At 37.0% G+C, this 16187-nt stretch overlaps 1 protein-coding gene across 2 annotated transcripts in view; it reads right to left on the reverse strand.

Moving 5' to 3' along the window:
• The window catches only part of MCM9 (minichromosome maintenance 9 homologous recombination repair factor), a 111167-nt gene that overhangs the window by 86159 nt on the left and 8821 nt on the right, over positions 1-16187 (reverse strand). For both annotated transcript variants that reach the window (XM_042939706.1, XM_042939707.1), the window contains 5 exons: positions 12302-12618; positions 10765-10846; positions 5750-5950; positions 1975-2100; positions 420-539 (listed from right to left, as the gene is read on the reverse strand). In XM_042939706.1, the coding sequence (XP_042795640.1) occupies positions 420-539; positions 1975-2100; positions 5750-5950; positions 10765-10846; positions 12302-12618 (846 nt within the window). The remainder of the gene's footprint in view (positions 1-419; positions 540-1974; positions 2101-5749; positions 5951-10764; positions 10847-12301; positions 12619-16187) is intronic.

Below are 16187 nucleotides of genomic sequence, written 5' to 3' on the forward strand. Positions count from 1 at the left end.
TTTCCACATATTAAGACAAATTTCCTACCTAAGAATTTTCAGTAGGAGCTACTGTTGCCCATGAGATCTAAGAGCACAAAAATGCCTCAAGCTCTATGCCACTGATCTACTTTTGTAAAGTGAGATTTCTCCCATTTATCTCAACGTTGTGTTTTTTTTCCCCCCAAATAGGATCTTTCAAAACTCAGATGCAAAAAGATACATGGGATGAATTTTAGGAAAATAACTTTAAGTGAAGGTGGAGCTTTTAAAATATCTTCTCAGAGCTACAAAAGTACTGCTACATATTTCCATTTTGGGCAGTAACTCAAGAATTAGCTTGAAATTTATCCTACTTAAGGTACTTTTTCATAAGAAAAAACCCACTGTGTTAGCATCTGTAATAAGGTTAAACTAATTGAAATTGTCAAGTAAAATACCTGCACTAGTAGATCCAATCCCTGTTGTGAGCACAGATCTCGGTGTAATCTTTGCTGCATACTTGAGGAATTGAGATTTCCCTGTGCCAGGATCCCCAACCAATAAAAGATGAGATTCACCTAGAAAAAAGTTAATAAAGTTTTAAATTTCTATGAAAGGACCCATGAATAAGTATAATTAATCAAAAGGAAAATGGCCCACTTGGAATGCCATCGTGATTTGTATTTTATGTTTTTGCTGTATACTTAAGGTCATTTAAGGAAGGATTTAACTAGATATCCTTAAAAATTAGGTTAACTATCATAAAATAACAATCTTTAAGTGATTTCTGAATGTGACATTTAATATCTAAATTAATAGACTTTGTGCTATTTCCAGATGTTTAGGCGTATGTTTGACATTTAAGACATTTTTGGCTTCTAAAGCTGCTGATTTTATTTAATCTATTTTTAAATAACAAACTACTCGATTAAATCTTTCCATACAAGCCATACAGGTATTTTATTCCATTTTTATTTAAGTATTTTTAAGTGTTCAAGACTTTATAAGTGCTTTATAAGTATCACTTATGATTACAACAGTTAAGTGAAGATGTTTTCCTTTAATGAAAATTTTAATAACTTAATATCTCAAAGTACTTATTTTCAAATGTAACATAAATGAATATGTGACTACCCTGTGGTATGTACTGTCTCAGTGATCAAAAAGATTTATTCAGAAATATTCAAGTGTTTCCTAAATATATTAATAGGAAACTCCCTATTTAAGCTCCACATTTAGCAGAGTGCCTTGCAAATAGTAGGTGATCAAAACATAGAATACATACACACGTTATTATACTATCCTATATTGTACCATGTGGTTTTAGAATTCTTATTAATGGCCTTATATATGAACAATGTCCTTTTAGTCTTTGGTTATTATGACTCTCATGTGGCCTATGTGAGGGCCATAATACACCTACTCTATGCCAGATTCAGGTCAGTTAAATGTGTTAGCTGCAAAAGAGCTTTTTGCCATTTGAACATAATTATATACTTAGAGTAATCTTTGCTTGAACGTGTGACCTCCAGCAGCACCTCAGGGCAGACTGCACATTTGCTACCTACCGGCAGAAGGGGAACCAGCAGGCAGATGATTGTAAGCAGCAGTCTGAGAGAAACACACTGACAGTCACAGATGGAGAGACACTGACTTGGAGATATTAAAAAGCATTATTTCTAATCTTTTCCTCTTGAAGAAAGACTGGGGATCCAATGAAAACACAGTAATCAAAATGTAAAGATTTTATTTTGTGGCACCCTTATAGGTTAGAGCAAAAATATATATTCATCAAAAAAACTTAAAAGATTTCTTTTAGTCTTTGGAATTCTAGAAATTACCTTTTGATATACAGATACTGGCGACGAAGTATTAGATAGACAACTGACTGTCATTAGGGTTGAAAGATTATGGTTAGAAAATAAAGCTCAACAAGCAATTTTTATTCAAAGAAAAATTCTAGCTTCTCACCTTGTATGTATTAATATTTCTCCGTTTTAAGTAGGTACTAACCTCTGACCCGTGTTCCTGTAGCATCAGTCCTTTGAATCCCACCAGCCAGCACCATGGCCACAGCAAGCTTCACTAGATACATCCCAAAAACTTGAGGGCACAAGCTGGCCAATATTTCATTCCTTCCTAGGAAAGGCAGTAAGATCAGTATTACCAACAGTTTTCAAGAAGCCCCATCTGAAATTTCCCTTCCAACTTCCTATGAACATACTCTGCCATCTAAAATGATCCATGAGGACCATTTCCAAATGCCTAAAAGGAGTGAATAACTTTGACTTGGTTGTAAAATGCCTTCTTTTACTAATGCCATGATATGAAAAGTCTGCTTTTCATTCCTTTTTATTTTCATAGCTTAAGTTTCCATAAATTTGTCATACTTTGCAAGGGACAGAAAGGAATCTCCTTTACTCCCTTATTAAGCCAACATTATCCCTTTAAAATACGACTACACTTTCTGTGTAGTAATTTGAGTAAAACTACTCCACTGCCTAAATAAAATGAAGGTACTTGAACTCAAACAAGAAGTCAGATTGTAGGAGCCAGTAATCTTTAAATACAAGAAGTACCTGGGGCTCATGGAGCTTCTGCAGAGATGTAAGAGAAGTAAAATCAATCCACCCTAGAAGTCAATTCAGCATTTACTCTGAAAAGTTTGGTAAAGTCTGTTTTACCTAGAATAAGGATATCAGAGTATTTAAAAGATCATTATAAACTATAATTCTAGCAACTCAAGCCGGAAGTCTTGGATTCTCCTGATCATGTGCTTTAAATAAAAGAGTATCACATTTGAGTTTCTGTTTTGAGAAATGTCAAAACACCAAATCTGAGAATCTGCCTATCCCACCTGTAAGTAAAGTAGGTATGTTATTTGATGACTGGCATAATCAACCAGCAGGGGCTCTCAGAACCTATGACATCCTAACAAGCTTGTCCTCAGCTTGTCTTGTGTGGAATTCACTACTGTGATGGTACGCTGTATGTATACAGGCTGGAGCTAATATGTATGTTTCAGGATTTCCATGTTTGTACTCATGTTTCAGAGGTAGGTCTTCTGACGAGGAAAATAATTGTGTAAGTACTCCTTTAGCTGATTATTCCAGTTCCCGAAGCTTTTCTGCCAAAGCATGAAGGGAGAGGAAAGGGGCTTCCTCCACAATTTATGGCCCTATACACAAAGGCCGCTTTTTGTAACATATCAAAATTGATCCAGTGGCAATTAAGGTAGGGTGATATGACCTGGGATGGCAGGAATGGTGAAGAAAGAAAACCTTTTAGTAAAATGGGGATCAGAAAACAGAATTAGTAAATTCTGGAAGGGGGCTCATTAACTGCTAGAGGGAATTCCTCCCTTTCCTGAGGTAGAAAACCCAGAGAAAAAAGATGAAGGAAGGTTTGAGATCTAAGCAAACAAGACCTTACAGCATATAGGTAAATTCTGACCAGAATCTAGAGATTACACATACAAAGGAAGAAGGAATAGCCCCAACAGGTAGGTTTCGGAGCAGGCAAACTGACCTGGGAGACTCCTACACCAAAACCTAAAGTGCCACTTCTGAATAAATGTGGATTCGGTGATTGATGTGCTGATGCAAAACCTATCCCAGTGGTGAGGAGCACAGGCTCTGGGGTCAAATGCCTGGATTCACATCCCAGTGCTATTACTTACTACCCATCTGACCTGGGCAAGTTTCTTAACCTCTCTGCTTCTATTCCTTACCTGTAAAATGGAGATGATAATGGTATCTCATAGAAGTGTTGAGGATCAAAGGAATCAGCAAGTGTATAGCACACAGAGCAAACAACGCCTGACACACTTAACTGTTAAACTATTATATTACCTGTATTATTTGTGCTTATTTCTGATCTCAAGATTTCCTCACAATGTAGTTAACACAAAAGGTATACTATAAAGGCAGGTCTGAAGTACCAGAGAAAAATAAAGGGAAAGAACGATTCCCTTAAATTTGTTGCCTGAAGTTCCTTGAATCATGGCAATAGATGCTCCCATGGCTGAATCATGGAAGAAAATTGATTAGAGTGAATACTACCTGCAAACCTATCTCCCTCCCAAATTTCTGGTTCTAGACCATGTTAATAGTGTGTCTACAGCCAATTACCCCACTCTTGTGGTATGGCTCTCCATTACCCTGATGAAGAGAACCTCTTAGATCTAAGATAACGGAGTCACCTCAGCTTGGGCCCCAGAGACCCCAATCCCTATATCTTGGTTTCTACCCAGCATCTAAGCACCAGGCTCTGAGGATCCCTGAAGTTACTATAGACTAGAATAAAGCCTTCAGCTCCTCCTAGACCATACCCACAGTATGAGGTCTTAATGAAGCAGATCCACCTCCGAGGGAATCTTTGGCTTTAGACTAGCAAAATGAAGACACCCTCTGGATACACTTCCCTCTCTTCATGCCCTCAACTAGCACACATACACTTTGAAATGGTAAAATACAGTGTACTGGTACTTAGGAAACTAAGCAGAATCCATTCAGACTAAAAAAAAAAAATGTTGCCTCATTTTCTGTCTTCGTTTCTCACAAGGTCATTATATTTACTTCTTCCTCTTATCTAGTAAATAAATTGTATATCCATAACTTTCTGGTTGAAATAGACTCTTTAATCACCAGCACAAATCACTTCTCATGGTCTGGTTATAGAGTGCTGTATGATGCCCTTCCTTCACTGTTACAGGAAGAGCTGAGCTGTGGCACTGCGATTAATAAGAAATGACTGTGGTCCAAGAAAGAGTTACGGATTTTTTAAGGACCTGATCCTAAGAAACCATTTCAAATTTTAAAAATTCATTTAAAAATACTCCTTATAGGGCTTGCTTCCTAAAGCCACAATGTGGAGAATTTAAGTTCTTTCTGTACAGATCCAGTAAAAGAATGATCAGGAGCCACTACATTACATGCTATATGCAGAAGCAAAAAAAAAAATCATCCCACAAAACAAAAGCAAACTGCCTAAAGTTAGGCAAATAAGAATTCTATTTTGTGAAATGGTATCTGTCCAGTATGTGACTTAAGAATAAAGTAATCAATATGTATGAGATTTGAGGTGAAGTTTATTAGAAATAGTCTATCACTGGCTTCAGTTTATTTTTCTCAGAAGATGCCTCCAAGGAAGAATGCAAACAGACATTTGAAGGTTTAATTGGTGTTTTATACTTTTGGAATTTTTAAATAAAAAATACTCTATGAACCCAAAGGCTTGTGTGATGTTTTAGTCTATGTAATTATATTTTAACGTCACAGTCATAAGTGTTTACAGTGATGACAAAGCTTATTTTTGCATCTTTCTATCTCTCATCAGCTCTTTCTACTTAATGCATATTTAAAAATCTTCAGCTAAAATAGCATGAAGTTGTCTTAATTATCTAAGGTACATCAGAAAAGAAATAAGGCTTTATTAGGATGAGGGTTCATAATAAAGTGAGTTTTGCCTACTTAAGGAGGAACTGTGTATTTGGTGAAAAAGGGAGAAAACTGGCAGTATAAGAGATGTCTGAAAGAATAGAAACGGAAAATTTTTTGTAATTAACTCAGCCTTGATTTTCCAGGAAGATCTCTAAATAGAAAAGACTACACGAGAAAAGAGCTCAAAGGGAAATTATAGCTAGAAGTACTGACGAATGCTACTACCCTTTGAATTCACCCATTGAGTTATGCAGCATGTAAGGCTGCCTCCTGACCACAGACTTTATATTTAACTACTGAATGAAATGCCATTAATAATTATCAGCTTTATACCCTTAATCACAAACCTGCAAAGGGATCACTCTTATAGGATTCCCAAAAATCTTCAAATTCCTTTTGGACCTCCTCATCCATGATGATCCCTGTAGACTGCTCATTATTTACTTGGACATAATTGGCTTTCAGGACTATCTCCACTTCACAGCGTACATCTTGCTGGAAGGGCTTCCACCGTTGCATTACGACTCCATAAATAGTGAGGTCATCGCCTAGGAAAGAGCACCACATAGCAGCAAAGTCCAGTAGTACCACACTGCTTGCTGGGCACAGACTTGCATGAAAACCAGAAATAAGAAATAAACCACTCTTGGGTTAACCACTCTCAGTTGGTTAAGTGTCCGACCAACTTTTGATTTTGGCTTAGGTCACGATCTCACAGTCCCGAGTTCTAGCACTGTATTGAGCCCCTGCTGAGCGTAGAGCCTGCTTAGGATGTTCTCTTTTCCCCCACTCTCTTTCAATATAAATAAAAATTTTTTAAAAAGAGAAAGAAATAAACCACTTTCCTACCAAGTTTAGAGTGGTAAACACTCGTCCAGAAAACAATTTGAAGCCAAAAGAACACCACAGATTTCGTACTTTTTTCTTTCTTTTCTTTTTTTTTTTTTTTTTTTTTACAGGCACTTGTATCTGCACAGCTAAAAGCTAAAGTGAGCATTTTTCTTTTTGTGAATCTGCTACACAATAATCACACCAAATTATTACCCTTCACTAGGAAAACAGTTTACTGGATGATTTATTCATCATTATATTGGGCAAAATGTTCATCTTCTCAGAATCCCTAACCATATAGTTCTCATTTAAAGAACAGGTGGGAACTGCAGCTAAAATGTGAAACTATCATCAATCTGGTGTCAGGAAAGGAGACAATCTTGTGATAACTGACACTAGCTTTAATTTCCTAGATACTAATTTTTACTTACCATATTAATTAGTATTTTACTTACTGACTTAAAAAAAGAACGAACTAAGAAATGAGGAAATTACTGTTACACTTCAAAGCCCTTTTCCCTAAACTATGAAAACACAAGATACAACCCTGCTTATTCTTTCTTGGTTGGTTCCTTCCCACCTGAGGAAACTCTCCCATTCCTGGTGAGAAGAATATTAAACTTTTACAGATATTCCTAACAGGCCTTGGGTAGTTTATAGGCACATTCTCCAAACACTGACATCTGGATTATTACATACAATTCAATGCATCAATTAACAGGTATACATGAATGAATGGTTGGAATTCAGTATTCTGGTACTGCAGAAAAGGGGACCAGAAGAATAGAAGATAATCCTAGTCCTCAAAATCTTGTTGAATATAAGATGTTGGACATACCCCAAACCAATCTGGTGGTATTTATAACTTGCTCAACAAATAGTGTCTCTGAACTAACTGGCAAGTCTTCATATCTAAGCCTGTGTCAAATATACGGTATTTGCTCATGCAAAATGCCTTTTACTCTCTAAATTTCAATGTGTAATCTGCAGAGCTTTTGATTTTCTGAAGAAAAATGTTCTGTAAATGCTAAATGCATGGAACTGGTAGCAGCAATTACAGAATAGAGAGCATATTTCTAGCCAAAGGCAACTTCATAATAAATGGTGAAAACACGTTTTCAAGAGCCTTCCTAAACCACAGCTTGGATGTTTTTCAAACCCAGTCAAAAAACGATCATTTACTATACTGTCTGCCCTCAATTTTTAGATGAAAATGACTGGGGCAACTTTGTACGAGCACTTGGAACAGTCCTTTACTGTGGTCATTTTAATAGATTATGCTTAGGTTGTTTCTAAATTAGTCAAACAAGGAACTTAACTTTTAGATACCGCACCCGTAAGTAACCTGATTTCACTAAGCAGTGACAATGTGGAAAATGTGGAATACTGAAGAACGGCCAAGAGCACTGATTTTACCCAATTTGGATTCAAATCCCAGCTCCACCACTCACTGGCTACGTCCTTGGGCAAATTACCTAACTTTGCTGAGCCTATATTTTGACCTAGAAAAATGGGAATAGTTACATTTATATCTCAGAACAACAGTGAAAATTTAGATAACGTTTATAAATTACTTCATACAATATCTAGAATACAGGAAGTGCTCAACTGGCAAATATTAGCTATTATTATACGAAACCTTGTTATTATACTTAAGTTTTCCCACAATAAAAATTACAAACAGTGTTATTGTCAGGAGGCTCAAGCTCTTACTTTCTATAATCCCAGCTCTTTGTACCGCTCTGTCTTCTGCAGCTTATTTCCCACTGCAGCCACCCCCAACCAGACCCATGTCTGACCTCCCACTGCACTGGCAGTTCTCAGGACACAAACTCCAACTTTATTACTCTGCATGTGTCAATCTGAGGTTCCCAACCAGACTGTAAATTCCTCAAGGGCAAGGATTATGCCATATATCTTTTCATTCCCACAGAGATTTGTAGCTATGGATAAATGAAAAAAGAGCTGCTGACAGACTGCTTCCATCCATTATTGTTAGTGACATGTGAAAGAAAAATAGCTTCAGGTTTTTTCAGGGCAGAAAGAATTCAGTTTAGATGAACTGCATGAAAACATCTTATTTTTTTTTTTAAAGAGGGTTTTTAAAGTATTTATTTATTTATTTTGGGATGGGGCGTGGAGAGAGAGGGAGAGAGAATATCCCAAACAGTCTCCTCTGCATTGTAGGTATGGAGCCTGACACGGGACTTAAACTCACAAACTGTGAGATCATGACCTGAGCCGAAATCAAGAGTCAGACACTTAACCGACTGGGCCACCCAGGTGCCCCAATAAAGAATTATTCTTGACTCTAGATACTGAACTCTTCTATTTCCATAGTGTTTGCCTTATAATTTTAATGAAACGGCAGTTCAGTAAATATTTTATACATGAAGCATCTGGAGATATCTAGGGTTAAAGAAAAAGAGAAATGGTGGAATTTGCAGAAACGAAGCACTTTTGATCTGTCTGGTAGGGGAGAACAAGGATGTGGAATAAGAGGTCAGATATACTTGTTTCTGTCCAGGGGATACACTTGTGTTATATGTTTTCTATTGAGATTAAGGGTGAGTAAGATTAAGGTATGAGTGAGAACAGGAAATACTTAAAACAGGGAATGTTGAGGTGAATCAAGAAACAATTTTTGACACCAGGCTAAGGTTTACCAACCATTTCCATTTTTTGGCCCACTTTCAATGTAACTTAAATGTCAAATAGCAAGTGGAAATCTCTAGGCAAACAGTAAAAGCAACAGTTTTTAAGTTATTTGGAATAAGAAGAGGAAAGAGAAAGAATAATCTTGTGCCGTTCTCACAGGCAAAAGTCTGGTCAAGGCCTAGGAATGTGTGTAGGGAGCAGAGCTGCTGACTTTTAGGGAGACAGGTTGCCACCTGCCTTTTCCAGGGCTGGAAGGAGAAGCCTCAGAGAAGCTGACTAGGACAACCTTTTTTTGAGATTGAAAGTCTGTAAGTCCAAAAGACTTTTAAACTGTATACTAGAGTTTTTAGTGCCTGTCAGTTCTGGGAAGAAGAGACAGTGAGGGAATAGGATAGATAAGGATACTGGTGCCAAAATACGGAAAACGTCAGTTACTTCGGTTAGAGAAAAAGGTTTTGATTAAAACTGTTAGATTATACATTTGAATGCAGTCTGCTTCTGAGATCTCTACCTTTAGCTGACAGGGCCATGTAAATTTTACAGCCCTAGCCCCTACTAACAGCTGAAAACAATCCCCTTTATTCTCCTTCTTTCTTTTTGCATTACATATGTAGAATAATACATTTGTTTAAAAAAACATATCAAATTTTATTAAGAACATCTCATGATACTTAAATGTGGTTACTACAGAAAATAATATTTACTCTCTCGAGCAATACTGACTTACAAAACCTCCTAACATCTTAATTTTTCCAATAAAACTCTTCCCTACCATTTTTTTTTTGTAAATACAGTCATTTTAAATTTTAATGTAGAACACTTCCATTCTACACATGTGGGCCAATATTAATCCTTGCCCTCCCACTAATACTTTTAAGTTTGATTCTTCCCAGGCTCCCCATTGAGCAGAATAAGAGGGGCAAGATGATTTCAGATGGGGCAAAAAAGAGCTTAGGAGCTGTCTGGTTAGCCTCAAGATCAAAATATAACCAAGAATGACATCACAACAACCCCTGTGAAGTCCTCCAATTTCCAGAATAGCTCTGAGGTTGTCTTTGATTTGCCTGGAACACTTCAGATCATCCAGATCAATGGCCATCATGAGGCCTAAGTCACTAACAGATGTTGTACACCCTCTGCTTGACTGTCGCTGAGAAAAGAAACCATCGTCTGATAAAATCTACCTTCCTGGAGCTTCAGACTACTCAAACTCAATATTAATCTCCTCTGTAGATTGTATGACATCTGTATGACAGATGTATGACAGCTTTCCAATTAACGAAAAGTGAGCTGTCATGTCCTTCCTAAGGCTTCCTCATGCTAAACACCCACAGTTCTTTCAGCATGGTTTCAAATTCCTTCTCAATTTGGGCAAGTGGCCAACGGAAACACCGAGAACCCTCAGAGGACAAAATCAATGTGACTCCTACTGTGGTGTCACCAGCACAGAGGAGAGAGGAACAATCACCTCCTTTCTTCTAGATACCAGTAAGAGTACAGTAGTATCTGACAGAGTCATACTGTCTGATCCACTAAAGCCACTACAATTTGCTACTGTTAAGCAAGGATGTGCTGAAGAGACTCCTGGACGAAAAGTCAGTGGATCTGGGTTCATGTTCTAGTTCTGCCACTTAACTCTCCATGTGACCTTGGGCAAGTCAGATTCTTCATTTATAAAACAGTGGCTGGACTGGACTAAGCTATAGCTTCTTTCCTGCTGTGTATCACCTCCCACCTCCATGCCAGTTTCTGTTCTCTAGGTGAGCAATTAAGCCTCCACACTGAACTTCACAGTGTTCAGGTGAAAATAAAAAATGGCTTTTTCCTAGTCAGTATTTTAGGACCTCTTATAAAAGCCAGCAAAAATTCTTACCAGATTTACAACTGTCTACTAGGTCATCTTCCAGGATAACCTTCATAGATCGTGGAATACTTCCAACAGATAGCCTTTGAACCTAGCAAGGAAAAGGAGACACATACTAAGTATGCTTAAATACATGCTAAGTATTCAGAAGCCTAGCAGTTCTTGAATTACTGTTTCTATTTCCCTGGTATTATCATATAATTTAATTGTGATGGGGATTTATAAAGTTTTCTTGAAAATTGTACCTACTATCTGTTTATAAACTCACTAGAGTAAAATAAAAACACCAATATGGAAAATATCTCCAAATATAATCTACCTTGTGAATGCTCAAAATAAACACATGCTCCACCTATTAAACATAATACCAAAGTTATTTACCTACAAAAGACATGCAGTTCTTTCCTGACCTTTAGTCCTAAGACCTGGGCAAATCACTCTGTTCCTCTGATCATTCCTTAGTGACAGAACCCTGGTTTTATTTCACATGGATATGTACCCAGTAAAAAGACTATTTCCTAGGCTCCCCTGCACATGGAATATGGTCATATGGCTAAGCTCTGGCCAATGAAATGAGTGGGCATGCCTTAGACTTCAAAGAGGACTACTTGAATGGAGACTTGGCTCGTGCTGTTGCCCGTCCCTCCCTTTTCCTGCTGTCTGACTAGTATACAGTGGTGAAAGAGTTGTAACTACCATCTTAGATTATAGAGAACCCTAATAGAGGTCACATGTTAAGAATGGTATATAGAAAGACAGGAGTTTGAATCCTTGACACTGAATATACCTTTGTGTTTCAGCGGCAAGGAAAACCTGGCACACTGTCCCATATTAAAGAGTGTCTATGTATATATACCTCATTTGACACAGCAAATAAAATTGGGCCTAAACCTCAAATCCTGAATACTCCAATGTTTAACAACCACTTAAAACCATTTAATTTTTCTCCTATCCCTTAAATACAACTAGTTTGAACTTCTTAAATATTCCCTTAATTTTAATATAATTATTAATTATGTTAAATATACTACCACCTGCGACACATAAAATCAACAGATGACCGAGTAAACCACAAAGCTGAGTGATAAAGGGAAGGCAGCATAATGACCAGAGTCCTACAGTGTTAGAAGGCTACTGCCTTTTTTAGTTAGGTTCAGAATTTATTAACACACAAATCTGTTTCCAAGCCTTGAATTACCTCGAGGTTTACCTACAACATCGTTTTACCCTTTAAAAAACTTATGTTTTCACCATTAATCAACAGGCAGCTTAAAAGCTACAAAATGCCAAAGAAAATTCCTAGGCAGAAAGGGCCATTCTCATGTTTGGGTGCCATATGCCAATGCTCTCTATACAGAGATGATTACTGCATGGTCTCTAAAGACTATATCCTGGTACATGTGCAACCATACTGTGTGATGACACAAATCTCATTTGTAATCCTTCATGTGTTCCCCACTCTTGGTAATTTGACCACTGCTGAAAAAAAAAAAAAAAAAAAACCTTCTTCAAAGTTGTGATTTCTCTCATTTCTTTGATCATTTACCTGTTCTTGAATTTTGATTTCCTGATAATCTCTACACCTGGTTGGAGATGAAGATAAGCCTGAGAGGCAAGTGAATTTTGAAGAATCACAGCTTTCCGAGCTGGGACAGGAGGACGGCCGGCAGAAGGTATAGTACAGCTCAAAGTCAGCCTTGACCACAAATACATGCTTGCATTTGTTACACATGTAATCCCGCTCAAACTCCAGGATCTTCACCACACTTGTTCGAATCACTGTCCCAGTGACAGATAAAAAGTGTCCCACATCCTTGGTTTTAGGGATGTGCTCCCTCACCAGCTCAGGACAAACGGGCAACCCTGATGGAGAAAAACAACAAAAAAACCACATCAACTTATGTCTTGGGATTTGACTCTATGGAATATATTCCTCTCATATTTCCTGGAGTAGAAGGTATAACTTCAGAAAAAAAATTTTGAGTTTTACTTCAGAAAAAAATCAGATCAATTCAATTAAGAAAACAGAAAAAGATCATTTTAAATAACAATGATCAGTGGACTCTTTTTAAAAGTACATATCCAGATGACATAATAACCAGGATTTTAAAAAAAGGATCGATTCTCGTAAGAGGGCTACCTCAGTAGAATCTAAATACATTATGTAATTATAACCTCATTCAGTAAAGAATATACTACCACCTGTGACACATAAAATCAATAGATGACCGAGTAAACCACAAAGTTGAGTGATAAGGGGAAGGCAGCATAATGACCAGAGTCCTACAGTGTTAGAAGGGTACTGCCTTTTTTAGTTAGGTTCAGAATTTATTAATACACAAATCTGTTTCCAAGCCTTGAATTACCTCAAGGTTTACCTACAGCATCGGTTTATCCTTTAAAAAACTTGTGTTTTTCACCATTAATCAACAGGCAGCTTAAAAGATTCAAAATGCCAAGGAAAATTCTTAGGCAGAAAGGCCCATTCTATGTTTGGCTGCCATACATCACTGGAGTAGAGAGATGCTAGCTGTGATGGTCAAAGGCTGCCTTCTAACAGACTGCCTTCTAACAGGTTTACCAAGGTAGCATTTGTTTCAGTGGATCATGCCCAATGGTCCACTGGTTCATGCCCAATGGTCTTCAGAATTCAGCAACTCTGAAATCTGGAAAATGTGCACACTGAAGATGGATCTATAGGATTTGTCAAGTCATGAGAAATAACCGTAATAGCTATGATTATGCTTTAGGTTTCTATGGTCAGCACACTTTCTCCCTGTTGACAGATCTACTCTGAAAGCCAATTGATGATAATAATGAGGTAGTTTGGGAAGTATGAAATTAACAACAACAACAAAAAAGGCAATGAGTTATATGAACTGTATGTATGCTTAAAGCACCAGGTTACATTAATCTGGTGTTACAGGTTACAACTCTATAGACTTAAATTTTCTCTGCTGCTGGCTGAGACTCTATGTATACTGTATACTGTATAAACAAGAAAGGTACTGCCAACATTTGCCACTATAACTCCTTTTTCTGTCCAAGGCTGACCCCAGAGCTGACAAGTGTGCTATTCTATGGGCAGGAATAGACAAGAGAAGTTGGAGCTGGATCAAAGTAGGTATTTTATCCATTAAAAAAAATATGCATGCTATTTCTCATTGTTGATTTCAGGCATCTGTTAATTCAGCTGTGTATAGCTAAATGTCGAGCTACCAAGAACATACGGATATTTCTAGTTACAACCAGGTAAAAGCCATACCAACAACCAAAGCTTCTCATTTAAAACAGGTCTTGTTCTCATGTCTACATTGCTTATATTTTGGAAGTACCATGTCCTTTTTTAGTTTATACCCTAATGTTAAGAAAGAAATGACTACGTGGAGATTTCCCTTATTTGGCCTTAACTGGAATGAATGTATATTATGGCAACCCTTAACACTGCTTTACAGATTCTCAGTTACTTTTGTTTTGCTCCCCACATGAATACTTTTTTCAAAACTGAGATAAAGATAAAGATAAGAATAAAACTCACATTTACTCTTTTAAAGTATATAATTCAGTGGTTATTAGCATATTCACAAAGTTGTACAACCATCACTATCTAATTCTAGAATATTTTTATCACTTCAAAAAGAAAGCCTGTACCCATTAGCAATCACTCCCCATTCCCTTACCCCTAGCCTCTGTCAACCACTAAGCTGCTGTCTCTATGGTAAATCTACTCTGGATATTCCATATAAATGGAATCATAAATAAGTGGCCTTTTGCGTGTCACTTCTTTTACTTAAGCATAGTATTTCCAAGACTCATTTATGTTGTAACATGTATCTGTACTTCATTACCTTTTATGGCTAAATATTCCATTGTATGGCTATACCACATTTTGTTTATCCATTCATCAAATGATAAACATTCGGGTTGTTTACACTTTCGGGCTATTATAATACTGCTACAAACATTAATGTGCAAGTTTCTGTTTATCTGTTTTCAATTTTCTTGGGCATATACCTAGGAGTGGAATTGCTGGGTCATATGGTTAAATATATTTTTTGAAATAATGTTATTTTTGTGTTTGCAAAAAGTCACTAGTGTTCTCTAAGTATACAGAGGACAGGAAAATAGTACTATTCAAGTGGGAAATAGGATTATTAGTCCAATTTCCTTCATGAAGTGTAAAAAAAATCTACCAACAATTATGAGCAAGGTAAAAAGAATAGAAAAAATGGATTAAGAAAACTCATTTTAATAACGCCTTAGATTTTTTTAGTATCCATTCTCTCTTCCATGGCCCCTAAAAGATATCATTTTGCATCCTATTTCTACTCATTCTAGTTCTGCTTCAGATGCAAACTGATTGCTCAGTATAAGTTATATTATCAATATATTAAAAGTATCAATATATTTAATATCAACATATTAAAACTCTAGAAGAGATACAGAAGGAAAACTAAGATCACAAGAACTAGTTATGGGAAGTGTTGTATCACTCTGATTTCTTTCATAACTGCAGAATACCGAGGAAAACTATAGACTGCCCAGTATAATTTATCAGACTCCTTGGATATTTCATATGCTAACGTCACATGTAGCTGATGAAGTCTTACATTGTTATTTAGATAGATATTTGCTATTTCTGGCTTATGAACAAATTTTGGTCTGAAAACAAAAGTAAATGTAATTTTACTATAGTTTTCTCCTAGAAAGCAATCTTTAATTTGACAGTATCTTACTGTAAATAGCACCTTAGAATAGAAGAATAAAACACCATACCCTCCATTGCTTCTACAGTAATCCAGGAAAGAAATAAAGAATGCCTAAGTCCAAATCTCCTCTTCTTATAACCTTTCCATGGCTGCCCACAGATCTAAGAATAAGGAACCAAGTCTGGACTGGACTACAAGGCTTTCCTCTCATACCAAGCCCTCTAAGCACTCAAACATTCACATATAGTGTCCCCTTTGCCTCAACACTCTCCTCCCAACTCTGATCCTCAAAAGAGTCCACACTAAGAAGCAACATAGAAGTTGAGAAAACAGATTCTGGAATCAGACTACGTGGTTTAAGTCACAGCTCTATTACCTACTAGCTGTGTGATCTTGGCCCAAATTATATAACCTTTCAGATTTCCCTTCTGTAAAATGGCAGTAACAACAAAACCTACCTCAAAGGGTCATAAGACTAACGTAATTCATATATGTGACATTTCTTTGGACAGTACCTTGCATATAGCAAACACTATTTATTATTTATTTTTGAGAGACAGAGTGTGAGCAGGGGAGGGGCATAGAGAGAGGGAGACACAGAATCCGAAGCAGGCTCTAGGCTCTGAGCTGTCGGCACAGAGCCCTACAGGGGGCTCAAACCCACAAACTGTGAGATCATGACCTGAGCCAAAGTTGGATGCTTAATCCACTGAGTTACTCAGG

The sequence above is a fragment of the Panthera leo genome, chromosome B2 (assembly GCF_018350215.1).
Source record: "Panthera leo isolate Ple1 chromosome B2, P.leo_Ple1_pat1.1, whole genome shotgun sequence".
NCBI classification, from domain to species: Eukaryota; Metazoa; Chordata; class Mammalia; order Carnivora; family Felidae; genus Panthera; species Panthera leo.